Source organism: Phalacrocorax aristotelis, chromosome 12 (genome assembly GCF_949628215.1).
Source record: "Phalacrocorax aristotelis chromosome 12, bGulAri2.1, whole genome shotgun sequence".
Lineage (NCBI taxonomy): Eukaryota > Metazoa > Chordata > Aves > Suliformes > Phalacrocoracidae > Phalacrocorax > Phalacrocorax aristotelis.
The window spans coordinates 20420251-20432267 of NC_134287.1; the positions used below are offsets into that span (position 1 = coordinate 20420251).

At 40.5% G+C, this 12017-nt stretch overlaps 1 protein-coding gene across 2 annotated transcripts in view; it reads left to right on the top strand.

Annotated features, from left to right (window-relative positions):
• DOCK1 (dedicator of cytokinesis 1) overlaps positions 1-12017 on the top strand; it is a 322979-nt gene that overhangs the window by 45631 nt on the left and 265331 nt on the right. Inside the window, exons 12-18 of one of the 2 annotated variants that reach the window (XM_075107665.1) lie at positions 464-606; positions 3113-3238; positions 4671-4795; positions 5100-5198; positions 6339-6411; positions 8175-8278; positions 8745-8928. In XM_075107665.1, coding sequence (XP_074963766.1) covers positions 464-606; positions 3113-3238; positions 4671-4795; positions 5100-5198; positions 6339-6411; positions 8175-8278; positions 8745-8928 — 854 coding nt within the window. The remainder of the gene's footprint in view (positions 1-463; positions 607-3112; positions 3239-4670; positions 4796-5099; positions 5199-6338; positions 6412-8174; positions 8279-8744; positions 8929-12017) is intronic. The other variant, XM_075107666.1, reaches the window with a different exon arrangement.

Below are 12017 nucleotides of genomic sequence, written 5' to 3' on the forward strand. Positions count from 1 at the left end.
ACGCTGGCAGGAGTGACCCTGGAGGTGTTGCGGGGCCAGTCCGCTTTATATATATATATATATATATATATATATATATATATATATATATATATATATATATATATTTTTTTTTTAAAGCGAACAATGCCTGTACAGGTTTTCATGGCTTAACAGGGGATTCTCAGGTGGGAGCCATCCTTCCTGTCTTCACAAGGTGTTACTGGGGCCTGTGCATGCGTGTCTCTGAAGGGAGAAGTACCAACGCAAGCGTGCTGTACTTCTCTGTGGTAGATCAGCATTCTTCTGATTAATGATCTTCCTCTGTCTTTCTTGTTACCTTTCCTGTCCTTTGTCGTGCGTCGACTAATAAATACTCTTTGTCACAACTGTGATATGATCTTTTGTGTTCCCTTGTTACTGTGACTTCTGGTTTTCTGTGACCCTTTGTTTCCTGGTGTTGGTCGTCATGTGCATCCTCCAGGCTAGCGTTGGATGACGCCATTCGACACAAGCAGCTGAACATATCATCCCGTTTTTCACCCAGGGTGGCAGGGGAGAATGATTTCCTTCAGACTGTTATAAACAAAGTGATTGCTGCTAAAGAAGTTAACCACAAGGGTCAGGGTATGTACTGTTCTTTATATACACCGGTGTACCTAAAACTGCTCGTCGCTTGATTTTGCAATGTGTGATTTTATTTTTGGAATCAAGGGTGCATAATATTACCTTCACTTGTTCAGTGCCATTTCGTAACAGAAAATATGTTTGCACGGTTTGTTCCCGCTCTTCCCCATCCCTCAGGGCTCATTCTGCTATTCCCCCCAGCCCTGCACCTTTCCCCCTGCTCCGTGTGAACTCTGCAGGTTGTCTGTCCTTCCTCTGCGTTGTCCATCGCTTGGACATCTTTATATTTCTGTACTGGAAACGATGACTCGGAGTCAGCTCTCGTGCCCTTGATCTGTGGACTTTACCCTCCTTGTCTTGAAGGAAGGAATATTCTCTTCCTTCGCCTTATTTTCCCGCTTCACAGCTGTGCTCGTAGCATTTGCCTCCCTCTCAAGAAGACCAGGGCATTGCTCCCGCCAGCACCGTATGTGCCTGAGCTCGGAGGTGGTAAGGACGGAGCCAGAGCGAGGCAACCCCACTGATACCTCCTCCTATGGGCTGCTCGTGTCACTGTCCATCACTCAGCCTCCGCTCTGCTGACATGAAACTGAGTTTGCTTCCAAAATCTGGCGGTTTGGGTTTAATTTTTTTTGTGTTTTTTTTCCCTTATTTTTTAAATGCAACACTTAATGATAGTAATGTGTCAACCACCACACAATTCACTTTTAAAGCGGTAATTACTGTACTGGCTTCATTTTTCTGGGGGAGGGGGGGTCTGGATTAGTAGCACCTGACAGTATGTACATGTATATCCGTATCACATGTAGGGGGTATCCGAACAGAAGACATAGGGAAAATAACATGTTTTTTGCTGTTTTTTTTTTTTTTTAAATGAGTAAGTATCAAATAAAATCCAAACAAACTTTTAAAAATATCCACTAACTAAGGAAGAAAACTTAGATCTGCTTTCCCCCCCTGATTTCACCTGTGGCCAGTGTGTATTGGAAAGGAGGAATCATTTCAGCTGCTTTGATTAATTTCAGATTCTTTCCCTAAGAAAGGGGTGCCCAAGAAAACAGAGAAGGATTAAGACTTTACGCTTAGCCAGCCCGTGTAGGTACAGTTACTGTTTAATGAAATAGCAGCTGTTAGAACCATCTCTGGCAACAAGTCAGCATAGAGCCTTTTGTAAGAGATTTTAATAGAAAAGAAAGCTAGCTGCCAAATGCATACAACATGAACGCATAGTTAATTGTGTGTGTAACAGGATAACCCACAATTTGTTTTATAGATTAATATTTTTTGGGTATTTTTCATAGATTTTAATTTTAGGATTTTCTTCTGCAAATTGCTGCTGTAATTATTTTGTGCTTAAACTTGATTGCCAGTCACTTTAGCAAGTGTGTAAGCTTTCTTTCCTTCCCCCTCCCTGCTTTGGTATCTTTCTTTTTCCTATAACAAGTGTGCCTGATGTTAGTTGGCAGGCAGCGGCTTTTTGGTGGTTCCTTCTGCTACTGAAGGGAAAAATGGCAACTGTGTAAAGCTGATGCTGTAGATTTCTTTGTTCTCAGCGCAGTAGAATCAGCTTATGGGGGTGATGAATCAATCTGGGGTATGTATCTGCTTTTGGTGCTCTCCTTGTTGGCGTCTTGGTATTAGTTGGTTGTAATACTTAATTTTTCCCGTTCAGATCAATGTTGCCATTCCTCTTTCTTCTTGTGGAAGATAAACATTTCATTAGAAAGAAATTATGAGAGTTCAAAGGAGAGGTGAAAGCTTGAGGCAGTTCTGCTGATGGCTTAATAACTGTATTTCCATGAGACGCTTTGTGGAAGACTTCAGTGATTAGAGAAGTCTAGTTCTCAAAGTTCCACGAGGAGGAGGGATTCTCCTGGGGAGAATGGGAGCTGGATTCTCCAGCTTCGTGCCAAGGGCACAGTAGGCTTGCTTCCGTCTTCACAGCTCAGACTTCAGCGGGTCTAGCTGATAACCAAGGGTTTCTGCTCCCGTTTATGTTGTACGGTGCTGCTAACCTGTTTTTCTTCTGAATGGACACCTGTTCTGTTGAAACATTTAGACTGTGAATAAAATTTGCGGCTTTGGTAAGCCTGTGAATGGGAAGCTGTATGCATCTGCTTTCGAGCATCTCCCTAACTCCTCCCTACCGAGACGCCTTCTAGATGGTATGGCTGCAAAGTGCCCAATGCAAAGGCCTGAATCCTTATCTTGCATGGATTTCCAGTTTCTCAGGTTTTTTTTATTAGCCAGTCAGCTTCCAGGTGAGGATTTTATACAGTTTTCCAGAAAATCTGAGCTAGTCAGACATATTTGTGTGCTGTACTCACATTTCCGCTTGAAGTGGTGGGGTTTTCTGAGTGTTTTAAAATACTTAGTAAAGTGTATTTTTTGTAAATGAAGAGCAGTTACTTTACTGTATGTTCCTTCATTTTTAGAATGTGTAAAAAGAAATCTTGAGTGACTAGAAAAAAACACCAGTTTGATAATTGTGGTTTTTACACAACAGGTTTGTGGGTGACTTTGAAACTTCTTCCAGGAGATATTCATCAGATTAGGAAAGAGTTTCCACACTTAGTGGATAGGTCAACGGCTGTGGCTCGGAAAATGGGGTTTCCTGAGATTATTATGCCTGGTAAGCCATTGTGTGAATGAGCACTGCTTGATTATATTTTAACTTTCTTTAAATAGCTGTATGTATGGAAGCCTGGGGGGCAGAAGATTAATTTGAGCTATGGTTTACATTAGAAATAATGGATTGTCAAAGGATTTTGTTTCATTTAAAATAAATGTACAATATTTTGGTAATACCTGCCACATGTGTGGCATAAATAGAACTAGCAACCCCCCAAAAAGATGTGCTATCACAGTGACAGTGGAAATTCTCTTTCTCTAGTGAAGAAAAATATATATAAAGGAAATGCTTCATATCCTCTCCCTAGCAAGGGCATATGTAAAACTTATATCATGTGATGAATCTGAACCAGAAAGATTTTTTTAGAGGAACAGGCTTGATTTAAAGAGATACAAGTCTCTTAGGGCTTGTCCTAGATTTGGATAATGTATTTGAAGGAAAGCCATATTGTCTTTTTTCAATACGTACATTCCATGGATGTTCAGTTCTGGTGTTTGCAAAAAAGGAAACAACCCCAAAACTGTGGTGCTTCTTAAAATAAAAGCCGTAAGCAACAGACCACAGAAAAAACCCTCTGCTGTCCTTTTCAGATTGATGGGCTCTGGAGGATCCATTAGATATCCCAGTTCTAGCGCTCTCTGTGGTTGCTGACAGTGCATTTATCGGTTATACATTGATATGTATATCCATCTGTCACATATATATATATACACACACACGAACACACACCCCCCGGTGTAAGTGCCTCAGCACCTCTGCATGTTACGATCGTATGTTGGCACATAAACCATCTGCCGCATGAAGTATTTGGAAAACCCCTGTTTCCACAATTCATTTTCAAAATTTCAGTTGAATTGGGGTGTAACCGAAGACCATTTCAAGACATAAAGCTAAATACGGCCCTCCCCTGCAACCCTCAAGCCAGCAAAGAACATCAAACCACTTCCTGATGTAACAAGTTAAACAGACCTCTGTAGGCTGTTTAAATATTTTTAAATTGCAAAATGTCTGTGTATGGGATAAATTAATGACTGTGTTGAAATTCATCCTTTCAAAATAATAAGACAAAAAAAAGAAAGGAAACTGAGGTGTGTTGTGAGTGATACGGTACATGCTCTTAGTGACGAGCTGGTATTCTTTCAGTCCAAAAATAACGTGATTTTTTTTGGTTGTTTGTTAGATTCAGCTTGCTGCACTGTGAGTTGGTAGTTCAGGCTTTAGAAGTCTTATCACAGTTTTAGCAAAACATCTGCTTTCAGTACTACTAGTTTTGAATGTTCAAGATACCGTAGCTTTTAAATGTTTTGCCATGTACGTGTATGGTTGCTGCTACTGAACTGTGTTGGCCATTGTTTCCATGCGTCATTGGTTTCACAACTCAAGGTATACCGTGGAAATTGCTGAGCGCTTTGTGCTTTGCTCTTTCTTTCAGGCGATGTTCGTAATGACATCTACGTAACACTGGTTCAGGGAGATTTTGACAAAGGCAGTAAAACAACAGCGAAGAATGTGGAAGTTACAGTGTCTGTTTATGATGAAGACGGCAAAAGATTAGAGGTATTAAAGTATTTAACATCTGGGTTTTTTTATTTTGATACATATGTTTAAGCCTTTTCAACGTCTTTTTCTGTATTTGTCAATTTAAGTCCCTGTTTTCATTTACAACAAAATTTTCTGTTTCATAACTAAATACATCTTGCCATATCAGTGCATGCACTTTGATACTAATTTCATGAGGGGCTCTGAGCATGAGCCGTTCTGTCTCATTTTGACCAACTTGACTATTTTTTTGTTTATTTGAATAAGAAAGTGGAGTTTAAGAAAAGACATAAACATTTTCTCTTCTGTTTGTGTTTTCAAGAGTGTTATTTTTCCTGGCGCTGGGGATGAAGCCATCTCAGAGTACAAGTCAGTAATATATTACCAAGTAAAGCAGCCTCGCTGGTTTGAGACTGTAAAGGTATATAAACTGTTACAGTAACTTCCTCTGTGTGGGTTAATAGGCAATTAATACTGGTTTCAGTGGAAAGCCTTGAGGAAAAAAATCTAGGGAAGCGGAATGCTTGTGATGGCGTTTAGTAGGACAAGAGGAATAGCTGAGCTATGGAAGGCTTTCGGAGACTGCTGGAAAATAGATGTGTCTTTTATTGCGTAATGTGTTTAATTTCATCCTTTTGGTTAAGTCGACTGTTACAGGGGCACTCCAGCATCTGTTTAGGAATGGTTCACTCTATTTCCACAAAGCTGACCTAGAGAAGCGGGATATTAAGGTTAAAACATAACTGCCGTGGTGTTGAACTCATCAGTGCTTTGGGATCTGGCTGATTGTGCTTTAAGCTTGCTGAATTTGCTTGGCTAATAACATTTTAGCTTACGTGCCAAGTTTTAGTGTTACAGAGGAGGCCAATGTTAGCTTTACGAAATATATTCTGTCTAGCCGTAGTGAGTGGGAGCAGTATACGTGTACTGGGAAGGGACTCTCAGCTGCTCCCCGCACCGTTGCTCTTAGTTCAGAGGTGCTCTTTTTGCATCTGTAGACAGAAATGGCAGAAACCTAGACATGGTGTGGGGGGGCAATGTACAGCACAGAGCCTGAACGTGGGTGCGATTAAGAAAATACGACGGCCCTAGCGAAAATACTGGGGGAGAAGAGCATTGGTTAGATCTCTGCACATACGCTAACAGTATGTGGAGTACAAGTGTTGCATAGATAATGGATACATTAAGAATTTTTGCTTTGTTGCTGTTGGCAATCAAGTTCACCTCTACCAGTCAAATGCAAGAGGGGCTCATTCCTGAGCTGGGGGGAGTGGTAGGAGAGGCTCTGAGCTTACAGCCCGACATCTGAAGTTGCAGGTCTTGTCGGGTAACTTAAAAGGCTTGCTTCGTTCCTCCTCTCTTTCTTGGTGCAAGGATTCCTGATTTTCCTGGCGAATCTATGACCTTTGGCAAAATAAACCTGGTACTTAACAATAATCTTCTTGGAAGAGCTAAACACATTGTTGAAAGATGCCTAGATGAGATTTGGTAGTGGTTGATGATGTCTGAAGATACTGTACTGACTGTTTCCTTTCTCCGTCCTCTTTCCCAATACGTGAAGGTCGCAATCCCCATTGAAGATGTGAACCGCAGTCATTTAAGGTTCACGTTCCGTCATAGATCATCACAGGACTGTGAGTAACTCAGCCTTTTCATTATGGTTCTTGTCAGTGTCTGGTGCCAAAATCTGCTGAAACAGGCATAACGTTCCTAATCTGTAATCGACTGCTGTAATAGCTTTTAGTGCAAGGATAAGTTTTATGCCTGCTTATTTTATGTTAGCATCACAGCTGCTTTTTCCCTTTACATCTTCCTCGCTTTTACCTACCAATATCAAGGTTTTCCTTTCCTGCCCAGTTACTTCTCCAAGTCAAATAAAAGGACTAGTGAGTAAAGCTTTAATTTAGCAAGTGAAAGGTATTGTGTGTCTTAGAGGTGGGTGGGTAGGGAGTTGTAAAGATACTTAACTACCCCACGTGTGAAACGGGGATGTGAAAGAGTTGACAGTGGGCCTAGCATCAGTAATTGAAGACTTAGCTATTAAGAAACTTGGTTTCCGCTTCTGGTTCTCAGGCTGGCTTGTGGTTGTATTGAAGTACTTTTGGCCTAGAAGAAATTTGAGAGCTTGTGGATTTCCTCAGCTTTCCTGTAACGTTGCTGGCAGCTGAGGTGCTTTATGCTGTTGAGAATCAGCTCAAGACAGCTACACATCTTCCATTTGTCAACAGTTGTTTTGTAGTAAAGTTTGGGGGTTTGCCTGGGTTGTGATCATTCCATATAATTCATTCCATATAGTGATCACAGGGGCTGTCTTGCTTGGTAGGAGAGCCTTTCAAAAGCTGCAGCAAAACATTTTTGCTGTAGAAAAAATGTGCAGCCAAAAGCGTTGGTCAGGTAGTGTCCACTGGATGCATTTTAAGACTTGTAGTACTCTTCATGTATACTTATCTGTGTAATGTGTAGTACGTTACCCCGGAGCGGTTATTTAATTGCAGCTGTATATTTTGCAAATTGGTCATTAATAAAAGATTTACTTAGTTTAGATAATGATACTTGCTAATGAAAACAATATGTAGAAAATTAGTGTCGTTAGCATCAAAATTATGATTTGCACTGCATTTTTACAAAATTCTGTGCACTACAGAATTGCTAGGGTCGGAAATATTTTTATGATGACTCAAAAATTTTAAGCTGGCCGTGGTTTAAATATTAATTAGAGGCTGTGCCTTAGGGGTGCAGGGCTTTCCCACAGGCTGCTTGGGCTATCTCAGGTTGATTGCACTTCCCTTCTGGCTTTGCTTCTTAATGACTTTGTAATTTCTACTTGCCCCATTGCTTTGGTTTTACTTAACTTTTGATAATAGATTTTGAACAATGAGAGAAAACTTTCTGCATTTTCTAGTTCATATTAGTTGTAGAGTGGGTGAATTCTCAGAAACTTAAGCACTTCACCTGAGTTATGTATCCAATTTCTCTTTTGTTTCTAATATTCCCCCTATAAATTATAGAATCCTGATGAGATCCTCAGTGCTGGTCTTTAAATCGTTATTCTAGTTCCCAAGCACTGCTGTTCTTCTAACTCTGAAAAACCTGACCGTGATAAATGCATCAAATTTCTGTTTTGTTTGTAAAAAGTTGCCTTAATTCAGCTTTTTAAATGGATACACAGAATATAGAAATATTAAGCATCTAGTTACTGTTGCCATGTAAGCATTTATTTCTCTCATTTTTGGTTCTGTCTTGAGTTTAGAAGACTCTCCAATTTCTTGTACCTTTTCTCCAACTGAGAATACTATAGTCATTCATTTATAGGTTATCCATGTTTTTGAGATTAGGTGGACTGTCTGTACTAGTATCAAATACTTAATTATGCTTTTTTGTTTTTGTTTTGTAACAGCCAAAGATAAATCTGAGAAGATATTTGCCCTAGCATTTGTGAAGCTCATGAGATATGATGGAACAACTTTGAGAGATGGAGAACATGACCTTATAGTTTACAAGGTAGAATTTTGAGATACTTTAGTCTTTCCATAGTAGCTAGCTCAGCGTGCCTACTACTGACTTTTAGTGAATTATTGTTTCAGAATTGTACACAAAAGTATGTTATAGACTGTGTTAGATCAAGCAACTGAATAGTAAGTACTGTACAATTGGCATATTTGACAGATTAATTGTTAAACCTGGAGTATGTTTTACTGGGCATGTTTTAATTTTTAAGGTGCTTATATTGAGTCTTATGTGTGTTTTCATGACTGGGGAAAGCTACTTCTCTAGCCCTTTAAGTATCACATCTTGGCTCTAACCTGTAGGCACGTTAGTGCTAAATTACTCCTGTTAAAGATCCATTGGATAGCTCAATTGCTGGTGACAACTTAAGAAAATCCAGTGTAAATAATAAAAGATTATTATTACCAGAGGTTTTTACTAATTATAATTGTTGCACATTGTATTTAAAACACTTCTGTAGGCAGAAGCAAAGAAGCTGGAGGATGCCTCAACATACTTAAGTCTGCCATCCACTAAAATAGAATTGGAGGAAAAGGGACACTCTGCAACAGGGAAGAGCATGCAGAACCTCGGAAGCTGCACCATCAGCAAAGACTCTTTTCAGATTTCTACTCTAGTTTGTTCAACAAAACTTACCCAGAATGGTAAGTTCATGGAACTGCCGGAGCTTCTGCTCCTCACAGTTGGAGTGGGGCTCTATGTACTGACTTTCCCGCCTTCTCTGTCCCCCTTCCTCTGTGAATGGATGGTGGGTTCTTTGCCCCACAGCCTTGGATTAAATTGGCTGGATGCGGCGAAAGCATCTACTGAGCGTGCGTACTGTCCAGCCTTCTCGCTGCCCGCGGGCTTTGTTTTGCTTTAGAGCAGTACATGTCTCTCAGAAAATGGAAGAATCCAAGGTAAATGGAAATGGGACCGTTGTTTCCCATACAGCTGAGGCTTTTATAGTGAAGTATACTGAAAACAGGCTCTGCGGCATTTTACTTCTCTGTGGGTATGAAAACAGCACTAAGGAAGAGGATGAGTTTGCTTTCAAGAGTAGGTAATATCATGGCTCTGCTCCCAAATAGTGTTTTATGTTTTTCCCAAGGTGCAATATCCATATCTTATGCCTGAAGAAAGCCCTGATATTTTCTGGTGCGAGCATGAGAACGTGTTGCATGGAGGTCACTCTCATGTTCACACATCCACACACAAACACGGAGTACCAGGAATGCAGTTGGCATATTTTGTTCCTTTTAAAACTTGCCTTATATACATTTTTCATGTGTGTTTGTCAGCTGGCTGACTGCATCCGAAGGCTGTGGAAAGCAGAGCTGATGGCAGCCACCAAGGCAAATATTTCACATTTCCAGCCTGCACCCTCTCTGTGATTTTGTGCTTCGTTGCCATGGAGCGGTCCCTTGTTCTCTTTGCTGCACCAGGAGCGGACTGGGGAGTGTGGGTGGGTCATTGAGATGTGAGTGAGTCATGCCAGGGAAAGGGATCATTCCTTCATGACTCACGAGGCGGGAGGGCTTAGTTCGGATAGTTCTGTCGGGAGTTTGAGGTTGTGGATGAGGAGGGCTTGGGACGGGGGGTGAGTGGGAATAATGATTGGATTGTCACGCTGATGAGTTCTCCTCTGTCCAGGGGGAAAGTTACTACTCTGGTATGACTTCGTAGTCAACTCACCATTTTATTGCAGCGTTTTTCAGTGGCATCTCTGTTACAGCACATCCTGGGTGTTTCGTATTCAGAGCACATCGGATTCACTGCAGTCTGGCAGTCTTGTAGCCTAAGAGGGTGTTTAGAAAAAAATCAGAAATTATATTGGAACTTCATAGCAAAAATGGGGTCGTAGCTGAACAGTAACACAGTGGTTTTGAGGTTTCGTAGAGCGCAGAAACCAGGGCGTGGAATTGAGCTGCTTTTGTTTATGATATGATTAATGTGGGGCGCTTTTCCCCCTCAGTCTTTCCTAGTGCTTGTTAGTAAGGTATTTCAGTGATCAATATTGGCGTTGCTTTTGCAGAACTGTTATTACAATTAAGACTGAGCATTGTTTCATGCTTAATGTACGTATAGCTTGCTTTGAACTTTTGATTTTTAATGTTACTGTAATTATGTTGTCTGAGAAACTTTTTCAAAGTTGCTAAAGCCTTTTCTCTTTCTTCAAAGTATTTTGACATTATTAAACAAGATCACCATGTATCCTTAAGCAATTTAGAAAAAAAACCCCAACCAAACCCAAAATTCATCACTAAATTCCTCCTCCATGTATCATTTTTCATCCAAAGATTGGCAGCGCTGTTCAGATTATAGTTTCTGAAACTGATTTTAACTTCCGTAAAATTGTTGCTTAATATTCTTCCTTTCACTTTCTTAGAAATAAGTAAGTAAAAATCCGTAATTACCCTCATTTATCAAAATGTTGAGCCAAAATATAATTTTCTCCTTTTGGTCATCTATAATAGTTCTTTCGTCACCCTGCATTTGTAATTGGCTTTAAGACTTATTTTTAGTAATTCTGAAAGTATGTTAATAAATCATCTGGCTCCTTCTGCATTGTATTTGATGTTGCAGACGTCTTGTATATAAGCTCTTTGAACGCTCACTTGACTTCAGTTCTCTATGAACTGCAAGTTATTGATGTTACTTTTCTGTTAGAAATTTATGTCAGCATCTGAAAAGTCTCCATAACGGCAAACTTGGCCACTGGTAAGACTTCAGCTATTTCCTTTGAGAGAAAGTGATAGTAGGAAGTATCTACTTAGTTAACATTTGAGCAGTTGGGATATTTGGCAGAATATGTTAAAGCAATGCATTTCCTGGCCTCTTAGGATTTGCATTTAATTTTGAAGAAGAGTAGCACTGTAAGCCAAAGAGGAGGACCATGTGAAAAGAAGCAAAAAAAAAAACCCCAAACTCCTCAGGAATCAATTTGAAGATCAGGTCTTGGAGGCATCAGAGGTTGCTGTTCATCATCACTTTGCCTCTTGGCCAGGTTCTCCTCCTTTGCTGTGTGAGGCAGAAGAGAATGTTCTTCCTCCCATACCCACAGGACTGTGGCGGTGCATGCCTTTATTTTATTCTGCTCTCAGGACTTTCTGTAACAAATATGTCCTTTATGGACCGAAGAAACACTTTGACATAAACATCAAGTGCATTTTTGTGTGATGAAATAGAGCTTCTATATTAAAACTCTGGAATTTAAGAATTGATATGAAACTCTATCAAACGAGAGAGAGAGGTGTGTGTGAGGTCATGACTGACAGCGCCACTGTCACCTGACGTGTTAACAGGCAGAGGGGCACTGGGTCCCCACCTTCTCTGGGGGCTGCTTGACTCTGTGGTACCTCACAGCTGCAGCTGTTGTGGAGCATTGAATGCATCAGCAGGCACCCCAAGTTTGTGGGGGCTTGGGTTTGGTGTTTTTTTTTCTTTTCTTCTTTGTTATTTTTTTATTTTTTGGTTTGGGTTTGTTTTTAAGGTCAAAAGGAGAAATGTGATCCCTTATATCTGCCTGCAGCTGACAGCATGTCAGTAGATCTCTGTGGGGTGGGAAATGGTGGGCCTTCTGTTCTTAGGGTAGGTGGTTAGCAAGGTCTGTTTTGAACCCGTTCCTGATGTCGTGTCCGAGTCAGGGTTATGTGTTGATTTTTGTTTTTCTTCTCAGCAGCCTGTTGAGCTATGACAAACTGGTGTCTTGTTTTCTCCTGCTTAGGCAAGGCAGTTTTGGTATTTGAATCTT